An 18,752-nucleotide genomic window follows, 5' to 3' on the forward strand; every position below is an offset into this window, starting at 1 on the left:
GCACAGTAAAGATGGAGAAGAGTAGCACAGTCTGCACCACAGATGTGTGGACCAGGAGGTGGAGAATTTTAAACTTCTGCATGCATGTGGGGTTCAGGTGGTGAATATGGGACAGCCATGTCAGTTTTTTATAAAAAATTAAGGCCCAAGAAACAGGACTGTGCTACAACATCTAGCAGCTGGTGGCCTAAATAAAGGAAGAACGGCAGGAAAGCTGCCCCATCCAGAGAGCAGCCAGAGGAGCCCAGAAGCAGAAAATGACTGGGGGAAGGGGGGGGGGGGACACATACCCTTCACCAGGTACCAGGGGCATCCCACTGAACAATATCCAGAAAAAAAATGAGCGACATGGAGAAGGCGAGAGAAGCACAAGAAAACAAAAGGAACAAAACGAAGTCAAACAGAGCACTGGAGGGGGGGGGGGGGGGGGGAGGAGCAGGTAGGGTGAGGGCTGGGGCAGATCATTAAGCCCACACAGCTACTGCCTGTTCACAGCAGAAGCAGCAACAAAGTGTCCTGCCAACCCCTCAATGGACCAACAAGGCTGAGGTGCCCTCCCTTAAAGAGAATGGTAAATACACCCATCATGAATAAACCACTGTGGGTCGACGACAAAAATGTATAACCCAGCATTTTGCAGGGAGAAAACTGGAAGCCATGGGAGATGGCCCATGCAGAGGCCCATTGAATGGCGCCTTGGAGCCATAGCTCAGCAGATGCTACCCAGTGGGAGCTACACCAGATGTAAAAATCTGTCAACATACAATACTGGTATAACCAGAGGCCCAACAGAGGTTGCAAGCCCATTGATGGCTAAGAAGAAGTGTGTAACACTTAACCCAGAACCTTGTGGGACACCATTCTCCTGAATCCCAAGGGTGCTGAGTGAAGTGGCAACTCATGATAAAAATTGGTAGGGGGTTGCACAAGCCCCAGTCATGGAGGGTAACTAAAATGTGATGGCACCAAGCTGTGTTGTATGCCTTATGTAGGTCAAAGAAGACCATGACAATGTGCCGGTGATTAGCAAAAGCCTATCGGATTGCTGTTTCCAACCTGAGTAAATAATCAATTGGAGATTGTACTTCCCGGAAGCCACTCGGATACAGGGACTAAACGTCCTGGGATTCGAGTACCCAACATAATTGGAAGCTAACCATCCACTTGAGCAGTTTAAAAAGTAGTTCATCAAGCTAACCAAGAGACATTGGATTCTCTCTGGGCTGAAGAGCCAACAAGTCATGCGAAGAGCCAACAAGTCATGCGAAGAGCCAACAAGTCATGCGAAGAGCCAACAAGTCATGCGAAGAGCCAACAAGTCATGCGAAGAGCCAACAAGTCATGCGAAGAGCCAACAAGTCATGCGAAGAGCCAACAAGTCATGCGAAGAGCCAACAAGTCATGCGAAGAGCCAACAAGTCATGCGAAGAGCCAACAAGTCATGGGAAGAGCCAACAAGTCATGGGAAGAGCCAACAAGTCATGGGAGGATCAATGGTTCAGTACACAGAGCACCCTGGAAGATAAGATACTGAACAGTTGATTGTTGCTGGTGGTCCAGAAGCCTATGGAGCTTGGACCAAACATGATATGAAGAGGCATATGTGCCCAGGGAGGAAACACAGCACTCTCAGCATTCCTTTTTACTCTGCTTAATAAGGTAGCAAGCCTTAGCAAGAGGACACTTAAAAGTGAGTTGGTGTCAATTAAATCACTGCTGTGCCTGTCGGCGGTCCTGGACAGTGGCTGTTACGTCGTCGGTCCTCCACGGTACCGATCGATGACCTGTGGATAGGGGGATAGCAGTGCCAGCAGCATGAAAAATAGTGGCAGTGATGCCCTGCAAGACCGCATCAATGCAACTCGAGACAGAGGTGTCCAAGTGCAAAGCAGACGTATATAAAGGCCAATTGGCCCTGCAGATTGTCCAACATGGGGGCCTGTCGCGGACAATGGAGTCCTTATGAGAGACCCGCATGGAGCACCTCTACAAATTCATGGTTTCCTTCATCATCCATAGTTTGTTTGGAAAAGTCAAGAGAATGCCATTCCCTATTCCAACACTTTACAACTTGATGGCATAATACCAATCGAAGATCTGATTTCGGAACACCAATCTCAAGAGATGGCTTGTCTACCAGCAAGTTCATACCCCAGGATCCCAATGCAACCCAAGATCCAGACAAAGATCATCAAGCATCCATATCGTTTAAGGGCAAGAAAGGACTCCTTGATAGTCAGGACCATGGAATGGTGAGGATAAAGAGCTTGTAAACTGCTCAGAATGTCTCTACAAATGAGGAAGGACTCACCAGAGAATGAAAGGATATGCTCAAGAGCATGAGAGGTGCCTACCTACTCTATAGCGAAAACATTACAGCCATCCTGCAAGGAGCAGAGTTCATCATGTACCACATGGCAGTAAGCAAAGCCAACGTGACCAGCAACCAGCATCAAGCCATCAGTACAGAATACTTCTGAATCCCAAAAACGCACTGAGAGTGGAGAACCAGTGGTGGATGGCCTCAGGATGAATCAAGTCTTTCAGACCTTGTGATAGGTCAAGAGAGTTGTGGACAGGGGATTCACCATGGAGGTGTATGTGAGTGGGCCCAGAAAAGAGGTGATAGAGAAGAAATCTGGAGTTCAGGAAAAAGGGACCAGATGCGGATAGCAATCATAACCCCAGACCAACTGTCAATGCAGAATGTGGATCACTGTATGTAGAAAGAAAAGATGGTAGTTCAGGTGCTCCGGGAGCAGTGGATGCTTAAAGCATACATGATCAATTGTTGTTGGCGTGTCTGCCAGTAAAGTCTTGGGAGTTATGTTTTGGGATCAGAAAGGGATTAGATGGTTGACTTTCTGCCAGCGGGGATAACAGTAAATGCTGACAGGTACTGTGAAACCCCGAAAAAACTCAGAAAGGCAATTAGAACTGGATAAGAGGAATGTTGAGCAAGGGTGTAAGCACTCTCCACAGCAACACCTGTCCACCACACATTGCCTGTCAAACCATCAAACTCCTGCAAAACGTTGGTTCGAAGGTGATCAACTACCCACCACATAGTCCAGACTTGACACATTGACTACCATGTTCCCCAAGTTGAAGGAGCATTTTTCCGACTACCTGTTTGGCTCTGATGACGAGATGAAAGAGGAGGTTCAAAATATGCTGAACGACATGGTGGCGACGTGGTATGACACTGGCAATGTAAAACTGCCACAGCGTCTACAAAACCGCATCGACCAAAATGGTGTTTATGTAGCAAAATTAAACATTCTTGAACCTTTAAAATAATGCAATTATTATAGAAAACAAATGTTTCTTTGTACATCTAAAAATATTGGAGACCTTACATTTGGTATTGCCATTGAGCCACACAGTGGAATCTCTCACCACAGGAGCAATAAGTCACACATTAATGCAGAGTACTGTACTTAAAGATGCGATTGGTTATAGCACTTTTAGGACACTTAAGTCAATCTACGCACATTATAATTTTTTTCCCTAAATGAAGTCTCACCTGCTGCAGAGTTTTCAGAACAATGTGCAACTGAGCAGTAAAAGGGGTAAATTTGTTGGGACTTTCCCTGTGTTTAAACAGAGTCTGTTGCAGCACAGTGCATTATTTGCCTCTCTAATCACTCAGTGTGGTGACTTTATTTTGGACACTGCTCCATCTAGAAGGCATACCCAAATCATAATGTGGTCACCAGAGTAATGATCATTTAACAGTTCCCACTCTGAAGTTTGTGTAACAGCTGAAGAATTTAGTGAAAGATCAGTGATGGAGAATAATCCCAGCCCTGTAGAGGTATGTCCTCTGCCCACTGTTTCTGAGAACAAGAGACACTGCACTTCTCAATTCCAGGTAGAGGTGGTACTAGAGCCCCCACAACAAGTGATCTGCTTTAAAAATGATGATAAATACTTCGTCACATAGTCCTTGCTCCAGGGTCAAAATATGCATTACTGTCAGAGTGATCAACTTAATTCACTGACAACAAGAGAAATTTAAATCTCTGACAATTTCAATCACTGAAGTTAATAAGTCAGTATGTTTTTGAGAACCTGAAAGCACATCGAACATTGGCACAAAACTAAACAGAATAGCATCTGATACAGTACTAGTGTTCAATAAATTTATGCATTAGGGTGGCAAGTTTAAATTAAAAATATACTTTGAATAATATACTTTGAATAATTACGCGCGCGCGCACACACACACACACACACACACACACACACACACACACACACACACACACACAATAAATATATAATCATTTTAAAATGTAATTTGTTTTTATTCTCTAAAACGTTTTAAGTTTTTATGCAAATAAGAACAAGTTACTTAGGCTGACATAATATTAAACATGAAGCAGGGAAAGGGAAAGTAAAAAGACAGTACCTGCCAAGGTAAATTTCCTGATGACAAGAACTGTTCAATGTTCTCAAGGACACACAGCACAACATTAACATTATGCATAAAACCCACTTTCACAAGTGCCCAAATGAAAGACAAAAATTCCTGCGTTTTGTGCAACATTCCAAGATGGGGCTGAGCCTGCAGCAACAGTTCCCTTGTCCAAACCAAGACAAGAAGTAGAATTTCTTCTGCTGTTTCCTGCACAAAAAACAAATATGAAATATACTTTCTCGTAACAAATAGGTTAACTTAATTTTTGGTATAACCCCTTAAAAATTTTTTTTTATTTTTTTTTATTTGGAAACTCTGAGAGTTGTCCGTATTCATAAAATTACTTTCAAATGCAGTACCTGAGAAAGCATTTTTGATAAGAGATGCAGAATTATTGATAAGTGTCCACTAGTCGGTGAAGCAGTAGGAACTTCATGTCCCAACGTCACTGGAAGTCCCAAAATGTCGCAGACAGTTGCTCTACCCTGACTAGCACTAATCAGGCCACTACTTGACACGAAGTGGTTGTATCTGAAACAAGAAGCAGCCATCTATTGGAAACATGCAACATAAATATCAAATACAAATGTTATTGTGAAAAGCGAGTAGCTAGCCGGGCAATTTTTTAATTTGAGGTATGACATTAAGCACCCATTTCTTTTCTATGTAATGTTGATAGGAAGAAAGTGTCGTATCTATTTCTTCACATACTCCTAATAATATTTCCTTCAACACAACAGCTGCAACCTAAGTTTTACAGTTGTGTTAGGCTTCTTTCACATTGTTGCCATTGTTGTGGCGATTCAGCTGCACGATTCAATTGCTGGAATACACAACTATCACATCGTTGAATCTCTAGGCATGCAACTGAACCACACAGCAGAAGCTCTGAGGCAAGAGCTGTCTTTGTGCTTGTGTGAGCCAGTTACTGAGTGTATTCTGACAAGTAATCATTGATTTTAGTTTCATTATTGAAAAGAAAATACATTGGATCTTTGAAGTACGGAACAAATTTTTTACACTTCTCTCAATACTCATTTTTTTTTTTTATCTTATTGCTATTATCCCTATTTTCTGAATCTCAAATTACAGGTCAAAATTCTACTTCAATGATGGAAAGCTCCATGTAGAAAGTTATTTTCAATGCAGGAAAGCGCACAAAATTCTTTTAAACTACACAGGAAATACCTGTGATTTAGCAACTGTAAAGCTCGAAAAAAGATAAATGCAGCACAACCAGCCACACTGCAATGTCACCAAGTGTGAAAGGTGTGAACGCTATTCATCACGCGGATTAGTGATTGCAGAGCAGGTCGTGCGGTCAAATCGTCAGTGTGTAAGGCCTCATGGAAAATAATGAACACACATCAGAGGCACTGGCAAGTCACATGACCAAATCCATAGTATGTAAGGTGCCATAGCCTTTTGAGGTTTGGAAATAATAATATAGTTATACAATGTCACCACATATTTACTATATTAAGGATGTGCTTTAGCACTCTGCAGTCTTCCAAGACAAAAATCATTCATTTCATAAAATTTATTTATTAAAAAATATGTTAGCTCATCAGTATATTACAGCAAATGGGAATATTTATTAATGGCAAGGTTAGTATCTCCAATGTAATATAAAACTCCATTCTGCAAACGCAACCAATAGTTTGTCACGAGACTGAAAAGTCTGTTTGTCTCTTTTCCTAAATGTATTATTTAAGATTGTTTTACACTCACCCAAGAGAAAAGGGGGAAAATATCTATGTCTTAGTCATCATCTGACTAAACATAACCTATGAAAAATCTTCCGGCAGTTTTCAATGATAAGTTTAGTAGTAAAATGTAGAATTTGTCACATCATAAGGAAGCTCTGTTTTGAACTAGTCCACATATCCACTTCCAAACACTGCTGGCAGCCTGGAAGATCTAGTCTCTCTCAGGCAGTCTGTACTGAGCAGTGTCTGATGGCAACAGGGCACAGAAGGTATCTCCCCAATCTTGGCGCCATCCCCTTAAGCACAACCCTGTCCCTATATATATATATATATATATATATATATATATATATATATATATATGTGTGTGTGTGTGTGTGTGTGTGTGTGTGTGTGTGTGTGTGTCACACACACACACACACACCACCCACCCAACTCCCGGTGCTGCCTCCTGATACAGAACAACATAATAATGATATATTATGTTCTACAATTACCTTTGCTACTGTGAAAAAGTATGTAATATACAATATTTTGTAAATATACAACTCAGAGCAATGCCATAAACTTCAGACAGAACCACACAGCACTGACTGCAAGTTGGAGGACATACAGTAAAGTGGGCATTGTTGATATCAACATCAAGGATTGTGAGTGAATGAAACAAGTTAGTTTTCCAAAAAGACACATAATGCACACTGTCAACTTCTGCAGTGTTGTGCAAATATTTTCAATGTAAGAAAGCCAACAAAATGCATTTAATTTGTAAAGAGTCGCTGGAGAGCATGGGTCCCCTGTAATACATCCCTGAAATTTTTTGAGGGTTCGGGTTCATTCTGTAGTTACTTTCTCCTCATAACTGTTGCAAAACCTTCGTGCTGCTGTCAACAGTACTGATTTTAGTGAAATGTTTTACAGCTGTCCTCATATGGATAAGTGCCAGATTTTCCATCAGTTTCTTATCAATCTAAACTGGACATAGCTTGTTATGTACATACCCTATTTTATGCTAGTCAATTACACTGAATATGATGTCGAACTACAGTACTTCAGTTTCTGTTTTCTAGTATATTAATAAACTTCCTTCTTTTCTAACATTATAAGTGCAGCAATTAGTTAGTGTCATGTTCCATGGATCACTTTGCACAATAAATCATAATGCTGTGGAATGAGTCCTTTTACATTCGCATCAAAAGTTTGTTTATATGACTACATTCTAAACACTTCTAAGTTTTTTTTCCGAAAACTCCGTTTCTTTTCAAATGTCACTTTGCTGCCTGTCAGACAGATCAGTGACCAAAAATGTTTGCTGCAGCATTGTGCACACTTTCCATGCTAAAGATGACCTTAATGTAATGTTATTTTTCCTTCTGGTATTGTAATTCTGTACATAATCATTCCTTTTGAACTGCAGTTGATTATTTACATCCAAATTCATGAGGGAATAAATATACTGTGCAGCAGTAGTCAGAATGCCCCGCTCCTTGAACAGGTGTGTTCAACATGATTTTGAGTGAGCACCATATATTATTCTTACAGAACATTTTTGAGCAACAAATACTTACTTTCTTAATGAGGAGTTACCTCAGAACATTATTCCATTACATTATTGCAAGAAAATATGAAAATTTACTGATCTGCAATGATTCTAAGTGCAAGATGTGGCTGGCCTTTTTAAAACTGAGGGTGAGACCATTCACAGAAAACCAGTCAATTATCCTTTTAAGAACTTTGTTTCCCATTTCTTCTGTTTCTGTATGCATGGTTGGACTGATCACAATACTAATATCTGCAAAAAGAACTAATTTTGTTTGTTAGATATTAGATGAAAAGTCGTTTACATATATGACGAACAATAGTGGATCTAAGACAGAGCCTTTAAGGGAACACCATACATGACATCTCCCTTCAGAATTATGTCCCCGGAGTACTAACTTAACTTCCTGCATTCTTATGGTTAGATAAGACATTACTCATTGGTTAGCTATAGCATCAATCCCATAAAATTACAATTTATCTAAGAGATTACTTTGATACACAGCCAAATGCTTTAGATATGTCACCAAAAATAGCAACCAGTGCTATTTTATTATTTAATGCTCGTAAAATAATGTGAGTGAACGTGTAAATGGCATTCTCAGGGTTTCAGGAGTGTTACTCTACTAACTTCATTTTGCTGAGCATATTATTGTTGCTAAGGTGATAGACTGTTCTAAAATAAATAACCTCCTCTAAAGTTTTGGAAGAACCAAACACCATGTGAAAGTTAAAAGTTAACTAAACAGAAATTTCCACTACTTGTTTTATTGAGGAATGAATGGTATTTTGCAGCTGTATTTTTTAATATTTTTCATTTCTTCTGCATTTAATTTCCTGAAATGTCTGTTGCATTTTGGACAAATGACAAAAAAACAACACATGGTAAGATTCTAGTCTTATTTTAAGGGAGATAACATTCTCTCCTGTTATCTGCTGGATGGGAAATACAGCAGCCTCTGCCCTTCCAAAGGAAAGCTGTTCTAATTAACCAGGCTGTAGATACCATATACACCTGAATTTAAAGCTGCACTTTTCTTCCAGTTTTCAGGATCAAAAAAATCGCCTGCATCTTAGACTCAAGTGCAAAGCAAATGGAAGTTCTGAAAAATGGGACTAGGAGCCGCCACAACTAACTTTTGCCGGCAGTATGCTTTGCCTTTGAACGCTGAAATTTCAAAAATTGATGCACATGAAATTGCTCTAAATCAAAAAATTGAAAAAACTTTAAGTCTAGTCACAACTAGATTGGTCTTTTCATGAAGTGCTGGGATTTTTCACGTTGGAAGTGAACTTCAATTGCTCATAAGCTGTCAAAAAATTAAGAAGAAAAATGTGTGGAATTTCAGCATTTCATAATCAGGTGGTGCACTGAAAACCAGAACTTTCTTGGCCAGATAGGGAATGCTGACCACACCCCTGTATATTTTGACATGCCGCCAGAGGAAAGAAAGATAAGTATTATCAAATCAGGGAGTGAAAAAACAGTGAATGTCCACCAAGCTGGCTTGCACAGCAGATGGACATAAATTACCTCCACTCATAGTTTTCAAGCAATCTGAAGTATTTCCAAAATCTGTAATTGTATGAGCAAACAAAAGTGGGTGGTTTTCAGAGGATATTGTGCTGGAATGGATTAGGCTTATATGGAATTGTCATCCTCGAGCAATGCTTGGTTTACATAGTCTGCTGGTGTTAGACGAGTACCAGGCCACACAACATCTGCAGCAAAACAAAAATTATTAGAGAGCGAAATAGACTTGTCAGTAATTCCAGGCAGGATGACATCAGTTCTGCAACCACTTGATGCCTGTTTGAATAAACCGTTTAAAGACAACTTCAACACATGTACATGGACTGGCTTTCGAAAAATGACAGACAACCAACACAAAACAGGACTTGTAAAATACACAAGTTTGTCACAAGTGTGCTGATGGATTTATGATGCATAGAACTGTGTACCAAACCAGACTGTTCAACATGCATATAAAAATGTTTGATAACAAATGCACTAGATGATATGGAGAATGATTCTCTGTATAAAGAACTGAACAACAAGGAATCCAATGATAGTGATTCAGAATTATCTAATTGATATTTTAAACAGTTCCTAAAGTTTATATTATGTAGTGATATTTTAAACAGTTCCTTAAGTTTATATTATGTAATAAAATGTTGTTTTATATTTCCACTTTTAATTTCTCAGTTATTTTCATTCTTATTTTGTAAGTTTTGCTCGTTATACATCTGAAGTCTGTTACGAAAAGCCGATTTGCAAGTCTGCGTACGGCAATGTGGCCAATGCTATATCTCTGACGTTTTCCTACCCATGACGAGAGATGGTTCCTACAAATCATGAATCATTTACACTCTGCATCATAAGAATAATAAGAATGTAAATGTTATGCCATATACTCTTCTGTGTTAGCTGTTGTCTCATTTAAATCCTGTCCACCTGACAAACTCGAGTGAGAGAACAGCAAATGCAGAAGCATATACATATCATGTAATGTTTATATTCATATTATTCTTATGCTGAACAGTGACACAATCAGGAGTGAACCACAACAACGGACTTCTAGTATTGATTTTTAAATCTTTTACACCTGTAAGATCTGCAAAGACAAGTTATGGGGTTTTAAATGTTTGAAAGCATAAGTTAATCTACAAAACAGCTAAGCTCATGGCTCGATCCCAACTACTGTAGTTGTATCTTCATCCATTCTGTCCAAGAATCTCATGGTAGAATAAACAAACTATGTCTTGACATTGAAGCGTGGCTTACAACATTTTTCCCCTTCGATTTCGAGATTCATTTTTTGGGTGCAACAAAATTCAGGTAAATATTGTATTTATATATGAAGTTTCAATTATTAAATTCCATACATAGAAAATCGTTTGCCAGAATTAACTTTTACCATATGTACCTATGTAACAAGTGAATACTTGTTTAAGATGAAGTGAGGAACCCTGCAATTAATTAAATGCCTACAGGATAAGCCCTCTTCTCCTCATTAACTAGGTATCATATTGGAGTTTTAAATACTCCATCATACATTAGGAACCACAAAACTCATTTCTCGATCTGGCCTAATGGTCAGTGTCCCCACATAGCACAAAATCATAGATTGATTTTGGATTTTAACTATCAATATTTATTTTACAAACATAATAAATCAATAAAACCTATTACAACTTCTTGTAATTGATAAAAAGGTAACAGCAATGAGCCTTCCATTTGGCAAGTCAATTTAGCACGTAGTATACGGCATAGCAATTGCCCTGAAGTTATTGAAGCCGCAGGTACTGATGGGACAGGGTCGTGTTTCAATTGCCTTGCCGTTGCGTTAATGTCTTGTAATGTCTTATTTGTTACATTCCATAAATTTTTATACCAGCATCATGATCTTTAGAGTTAAGATTCTGAGTAACCTTTTTGCAGATTAGCACAAAACAATGGCCATTAGATCTACCTACAGTTTTACAACCATTATACCAAGTAACAAGAAGGCACACACAGTGTGTTAGGGGACTGATTCAACTGGCAATATGCATGAGAGTCCTATGCAAGTTACTGCTGCATAAGGCAAGTCAAAAAGGAATGGAAATGTTACATTAAATGATGGTACAAAATGCAAAGGATTAGTGATCTAGAACATTAGCTGACAACAAAATTTTTATGCAATAATTTTCTTCAAAAAATTACAAACACACATACCTTGAACAGTGACTGTATAATAGATACAAAAGTGAGTACTGTAGAGCTGGGCAGCACAAAGTGAGCTTATCACTGTATGGTTCCAACTTCACTGCCAGTAATTCTAAAATACTTGGCTTTAGAGCCCACATGCCAATTATAGAGTTACTTGCATTTGCTGGAAGAAACAAAATACCATTTAAAAATATAATATCTTGAATACTACATTTAATATTTATACTTCCCTCACTAAAGAGAACTAAGCTTAGTGGCTTCAAGGCTGTACTATAATCATAGGCAGGACTTACAGTTGGTTTGTGGGATTAAAGGGACCAGACTGCAACGGTCATCGGTCCCTTGTTCCAAAACTTAAAAACTACCACACAGAGTAAAAAACGGATAATAGAGACAACAGACAACAAAGGACAAGAAAAACTCAAAGATAAGACAAAACAAATTAAAATCACACGGAGTGTGGCGGTGGTTGTCCGACAAAAAAAATAAATAAATAAATAAAAGAGGAAAAGCCAACCACCGAGAACACATTAAAAACTCAGTTTAAAACCGTAGGGCAAAGGCCAGAATCAACACAAAACAATAAAAGAAAACGGAAACACTCATAATAAATGATAAAAAACCCCTGCCCGAATGAAACGTAAAACTAAGCTAGCCATAGCAGGGTCATCAGTTAAAAGGGCAGGGAGCGTATCAGGCAGTGCAAAAGTCTGCCTGAGCACAATTAAAAGGGCGCACTCCAACAGAATATGGACTACCGTCAAGGACAACCCACAACGACAAAGAGGTGGATCCTCACGAGACAGTAAATAACTGTGCGTCAGTCGGGTGTGGCCAGTGAGGAGCCGACAAAGGACGACTGAGTCCCTGCGGTTGGCTCACATAGATGACCGCCACACAGTCGTCGTCTCCTTGATACGACGGAGTTTGTTTGGCATGGGCAGGTTGCGCCATTCAGTGTCCCATAAATTGAAAACTTTGCGGCGTAAGACTGCCCTCAAATCAGTCTCTGGGAGGCCAACATCCAGAGATAGTTGACTGGTGGTCTCTTTCGCTAGGCGGTCAACATGTTCATTGCCTGGGATACCGACATGACTGGGGGTTCACACAAAAACCACAGAGCGGCTGCAATGGGCAAGAGTATGCAGGGACTCCTGGATAGCCATCACCAGACGAGAACGAGGGAAACACTGGTCGAGAGCTCGTAAACCGCTCAGGGAATCGCTACAGATCACGAAGGACTCACCTGAGCAGGAGCGGATATACTCTAGGGCTCGAAAGATGGCGACCAGCTCTGCAGTGTAAATGCTGCAGCCAGCCGGCAAGGAATGTTGTTCGGAATGGTCCCCTAGAGTTAGCGCATAACCGACACGACCAGCAACCATCGAACCGTCAGTGTAAACAACGTCAGAGCCCTGATAAGTGGCCAGGATGGAATAAAAGCGGCGGCAGAAGGCCTCTGGAGCGACTGAGTCCTTCGGGCCCTGTGCCAAGTCGAGCCGAAGGCAAGGGCGAGGAACACACCATTGGGGTGTACGCAAAGTGGCCCGGAAAGAGGTGGAACAGTGAAAACCTGAAGCCCGGAGAGAAGTTCTTTGACGCGGACCACGATCGTACAACCTGACCGGGGCCGAAGCTCTGGCAGATGGACGACCGATGGCGGGAACAGGAGACGATAGTTTGGATGCCCATGCAAGCTAAAAACATGGGCAGCATAAGCGGCCAGTAAATGTTGGCGCCTCAATCGCAGTGGAGGGACACCAGCCTCCACAAGTACGCTGTCCACAGGGCTAGTCCGGAAGGCACCAGTGGCCAGCCGTATCCCGCTGTGTAGTATTGGGTCCAGCACCCGCAATGCAGATGGGGATGCTGAGCCATAAGCCAGGCTCCCATAATCCAGATGGGACTGGATTAACGCCTGGTAGAGCCGTAACAGGGTAGATCGGTCGGCGCCCCAGCGGTTGTGGCTCAAGCATCTCTGAGCATTTAGATGCCGCCAACACGCCTGTTTAAGCTGCCGAATATGAGGCAGCCAAGTCAGCCGGGCATCAAAAACTACACCCAAAAACATGTGGGTCTCCACCACAGCAAGGAGTTCGTCGGCAAGATAAAGCCGCGGCTCAGGATGGACTGTTCGGCGCCGGCAGAAATGCATAACATAGGTCTTGGCAGCCGAAAACTGAAAACCATGCGTTACAGCCCAGGACTGCGCCTTGCGGATAGCGCCCTGTAGCTGACGTTCAACAGCTGCAATGCCAGTAGAGCTGTAGTAAAGGCAGAAGTCGTCAGCATACAGAGAAGCGGAGACAGAATTTCCCACCGCTGCAGCGAGCCCGTTTATTGTGATTAAAAACAGGCAGACACTGAGGACAGATCTCTGTGGCACACCGTTCTCCTGAACGCGGGAGGAACTATGGGAGGTCGCGACTTGCACGCCGAAGGTACGATACGACAGAAAATTGCGGATAAAGATCGGCAGAGGGCCCCGAAGACCCCATCCATGAAGTGTGGAAAGGATGTGATTACGCCATGTCGTATCGTACGCCTTCTGCATGTCGAAAAAGACAGTGACCCAGTGCTGACGGCGGGCAAAGGCAGTACGGATGGCCGACTCCAGGCTCACCAGATTGTTGGCTGAGCGGCCTCTACGGAACCTACCCTGAGACATAGCCAGAAGGCCCCGAGACTCCAGTACCCAATTCAAGCGCCGGCTCACCATCCGTTCGAGAAGCTTGCAAAGAACGTTGGTGAGGCTAATGGAGCGGTAGCTGTCCACCTCCAAAGGGCTCTTGCCCGGTTTCAAAACGGGGATGACAATGCTTTCCCGCCACTGCGATGGAAGTACACCCTCGACCCAGAGACGGTTGTAAAGGTCGAGGAGGCGTCGCTTGCAGTCCACTGAAAGGTGTTTCAGCATTTGACAGTGAATGCGATATGGCCCAGGAGCGGTATCAGGGCAAGCGGCAAGGGCGCTGTGAAATTCCCACTCACTGAATGGAACATTGTAGGATTCCGGATGGTGGGTTCAAAAAGAAAGACTCCGACGTTCCATCCGCTCTTTAATGGAGCGGAAGGCCAGTGGGTAATTGGAAGAAGTGGAACTAAGAGCAAAATGCTCTGCCAAGCTGTTGGCAACTTCGTCGGAGTCTGTACAAACTGCTCCATTCAGTGAGAGCGCAGGGACGCTGACAGGGGTCCGGTAGCCATAGAGGCGTCGGATCTTGGCCCAGACCTGCGATGGAGAGACATGGAGGCCAATGGTGGACACATACCGCTCCCAGCACTCCTGCTTGCTTTGGCGGATAAGGCAGCGGGCCCGCGCACGCAGCCGTGTGAAGGTGATGAGGTGTTCAATGCAGGGATGTCGCTTGTGACACTGGAGCACCCACCGGAGATCTTTAATCGCTACAGCGATCTCAGGCGACCACCAAGGCACAGTCCGCCGCCGAGGGGACCCAGAAGAACAGGGAATGGCAGATTCTGCGGCAGTAACAATGCTGGTGGTGACTGAGTGGACCACCGCATCAATGTCGTCACTAGAGAGAGGCTCAATAGCGGCAATGGAGGAGAACAAGTCCCAGTCAGCCTTATTCATAGCCCATCAGCTGGGGCGCCCAGAAGAGTGATGCCGTGGCAGTGACTAGAAAGATTGGAAAATGGTCACTACCACACAGGTCGTCATGCACACTCCATTGGACAGACAGTAAGAGGCTAGGGCTACAGATCGATAGGTCAATGGCGGAGTATGTGCCATGCGCCACACTGAAGTGTGTGGAGGCACCATCATTTAAAATCGAAAGATTGAGCTGCGCCAATAAATGCTCAACGGTGGCGCCTCGACCTGTTGCCACTGACCCACCCCACAGAGGGTTATGGGCGTTAAAGTCTCCCAGTAACAAGAAAGGTGGCGGCAATTGGGCTATCAGCGCAGCCAGGACATGCTGCGCGACATCACCATCCGGTGGAAGGTAAAGACTGCAGACAGTAACAGCCTGTGGCATCCACACCCGAACAGAGACAGCCTCTAAAGCTGTATGTAGAGGGACAGACTAGCTGTGAAGAGAGTTAAGGACATATATGCAGACGCCACCAGACACCCTTTCATAAGCTGCCCGGTTCTTATAATAACCCCGATAGCCACGGAGGGCGGGGGTTCGCATTGCTGGAAACCAAGTTTCCTGAAGTACAATGGAGAAGAAAGGGTGAAGGCTGATAAGTTGGTGGAGCTCAGCTAGATGGTGGAAGAAACCGCTGCAGTTACACTGGAGGATGGTATTGTCCATGGCTGAGAAAGGCGTGACGGGACTGGGAAGGCAGATTACGCCGCTGGATCATCTGCTGCCTCCAAATGAGCACCTGTGCTAGTGCTTTCCATGGCGACTGAGGGACCGGCGAGATCGAGGTCCTCAGCGGACGCCAGAATCTCCACCTCGTCCTCAGACGCAGTGCTTGTAGGAAGCGGTGGGATGGGTGCCACCGCAATCTCGTTAGCCTTGGGGACTTTCTGTTTCTTCTGTTTCTCTCGCTGTGCCTTCGGTGGTTCAGGCTTGGAGGGCTTCACTGGGTCAGTCTCAGGGACGGACGACGACCGTGAGGCCCTACGACCATGGACTGGTGGTTGTTTCAGCCACTTGCGGGTGTCCGCTTTTCCACTGGTCGGAACTTGCGAAGGTCGTTCCCCAAGGGACCCCTTCCTGGCGAGAGTAGCCGAAGAAGTCTTACTCTTCTCCGGCTGGGAAGAGGGAACTGATGTCCCCGATGGTTGGGGGGGGGGGGGGGGGGGGGGGGTGTTGCTCCTGAAGAAGATGGAGCAGGAGCAACAGGGAGTGAAGTGCCCCCCACAACCAAGGGAGCCGGTGGATTCTGACAGATCTTAGAGCCAACAATACGTGATGATGGGAGAACCGTTATTGCAGCAGCGGCGTAGGTCGACGTCATTGCCACAGGATGGAGCCGCTCATACTTCCATTTAGCCTCAGTGTAGGTCAGGCGGTCCAGGGTCTTATATTCCATTATCTTTCGTTTGTTCTGGAATATCCTACAGTCCGGCGAGCAGGGGTAATGGTGTTCTCCGCAGTTAACACAGATGGGAGGCAGAGCACATGGAGTATTGGGATGCGAAGGACGTCCACAATCTCGACATGTGATGCCGGAAGTACAGCGAGATGACATGTGCCCGAACTTCCAGCATTTAAAACACCGCGTCGGAGGAGGGATATATGGCTTCACATCACAGTGGTAAACCATCACCTTGACCTTTTCGGGTAAAACATCACCTTCGAAGGCCATGATGAAGGCACCGGTGGTTACCTGATTATCCCTCGGACCCCGATGGATGCGCCGGACGAAGTGAACACTTCGTCGTTCTAGATTGGCGCGTAGTTCATCGTCGGACTGCAGAAGAAGATCCCTGTGGAATATAATACCCTGGACCATGTTTAAACTCTTATGGGGAGTGATGGTGATGGAAACATCCTCCAACCTGTCGCAAGTGAGCAACCTCCCTGACTGGGCAGAGGATGCTGTTTTGATGAGAACTGACACAGAGCGCATTTTGGACAAGCCCTCCACCTCCCCGAACTTGTCCTCTAAATGCTCCACAAAAAACTGGCGCTTGGCTGACATAAATGATTCCCCATCTACTCGCATACAAACGAGGTACCGGGGTGAATAATCTCCACTGCCTTCTTTGGACAAACGTTCCTCCCATGGATTGGCCAGGGAGGGAAATGATCTCTGATCAAATTTCTTTCCATTGAGGTTAGACCTCGATCGCTTAGAGACTGCTGGTGGAGGCCCACCAGGGAGAGATGATGTACCACGCTTCATTGCGGGTCATCCGCCCTGATGCCACCCACTCCGAACAGGGGCTCTCCCCACGGGCGCCACCCAGCCGCAGCAAAGACCACCTGGCAGGATGGCCTTTGCCGGGAGTCCCGATGCCCCAAAGGGACAGGCATCTACTCCTCGGCATACGTGGGGAGGTAGCAGCTCAGGCATCAGCAGTGCGAACCCTGTGTAGTCAGGGGGCTACCACCAAGAGGGTACATGACGACCCCACCACAACGGACTGGCTACCATGCTGGATGTCGGGTGTCGAAATATCCATGTACATCACGAGGGCAAAGATGGAAGTGCACAATGGAGGGACGGGATGCTATCCGGAACACACTGCAGCGGATGTGGCCGGAAGCTCGATGTAAGTCCAACTCCATGAAAATATCAGGTGTGCCAGATCTTAGGGCAAGATGGATTTAAGATGCACCACATAAGGTGTCCTTCCCCAAATGGTACGCACTAACGGAAAAATTTGGAAATAGAGTGGTCAAACCCCTCAGGGGACCATCACATTAAAGGCCAGAACAGTTGAGACTCCTTTTAGTCGCCTCTTACGACAGGCAGGAATACCGCGGGCCTATTCTTACCCCTGAACCCACAGGGGGACAGGACTTACACTAACAGGGCTAGGTGCAATAGAATTTTATTCTTACATAAAAGCCATCAAAAGAAAATTTATTTGACTAAGAACTAGTGTATGAGACTAGTAAGAATCATTCTTTGCAACACTGCAAAAATATAGAAATATCAGATTGGGAAATATACGTTCAACTTCCAGTGGCACAAAATACTCTCATTGTTAATGTTATAGAATGTAAATGTATAAGGGGCGTTCAAAAATAAACGAGCCAGAGGCATAATTACAGAAACCAGTACCTGTATTTTAGAAGTATTGACCCTGGGTGTTGAGACACTTGTCCCACTATGACACAAGGTGGTCAATGGCTGTCTCACACAATTCCTGGCATCGCGGTGTTAACCAGTTCTGCACGCACAGCTGGATGTCGTCGTCATCCGAGGTGAATTGGAAAGGTTATGCTGATGTTCTTTGACCAAGGTGGCCCCCTTCCAATTTACTTCCTGCAGCACGGAACAACAGTGAGCCCAGTGTTACTCGCAAACCTTAACCACCCTTCGCCAAGCAATCAAATCAAAACGACCAGGCAATCTCACCCATGGGGTCATTCTGCTCCACAGCCAACACTGTCGCGGCACTCCTGCAGGAATTCAAATGGGAGATTCTCGGGCACCGTCCATACAGTTCAGACCTATCTCCCTGTGATTACACCATTTTTGGTCCCCTTAAACAGGCTTTGAGGGTCAAAAGATTCATGTTGGATGACGACGTCCAGCTCTACGTGCAGAACTGGTTAACATCACAGCCCCGGGAATTTTATGAGACAGCCATTCACCGCCTTGTGTCACAGTGGGACAAGTGTCTCAGCAGCCAGGGTCAATACTTCTAACATACAGGTACTGGTTTCTGTAACTATGCCTCCAGCTCATTTCTTTTTGAACACCCCTTATACATTAT

At 44.1% G+C, this 18,752-nt stretch overlaps 1 protein-coding gene across 1 annotated transcript in view; it reads right to left on the bottom strand.

Moving 5' to 3' along the window:
* LOC126253189 (serine/threonine-protein kinase SMG1) overlaps positions 1-18,752 on the bottom strand; it is a 395,243-nt gene that overhangs the window by 228,249 nt on the left and 148,242 nt on the right. Inside the window, exons 12-14 of the mRNA XM_049954353.1 lie at positions 11,387-11,543; positions 4,783-4,954; positions 4,415-4,630 (exon numbers count right to left, since the gene is read on the bottom strand). Of these exons, the coding sequence (XP_049810310.1) occupies positions 4,415-4,630; positions 4,783-4,954; positions 11,387-11,543 (545 nt within the window). The remainder of the gene's footprint in view (positions 1-4,414; positions 4,631-4,782; positions 4,955-11,386; positions 11,544-18,752) is intronic.

The sequence above is a fragment of the Schistocerca nitens genome, chromosome 4 (genome assembly GCF_023898315.1).
Source record: "Schistocerca nitens isolate TAMUIC-IGC-003100 chromosome 4, iqSchNite1.1, whole genome shotgun sequence".
NCBI classification, from domain to species: domain Eukaryota; kingdom Metazoa; phylum Arthropoda; class Insecta; order Orthoptera; family Acrididae; genus Schistocerca; species Schistocerca nitens.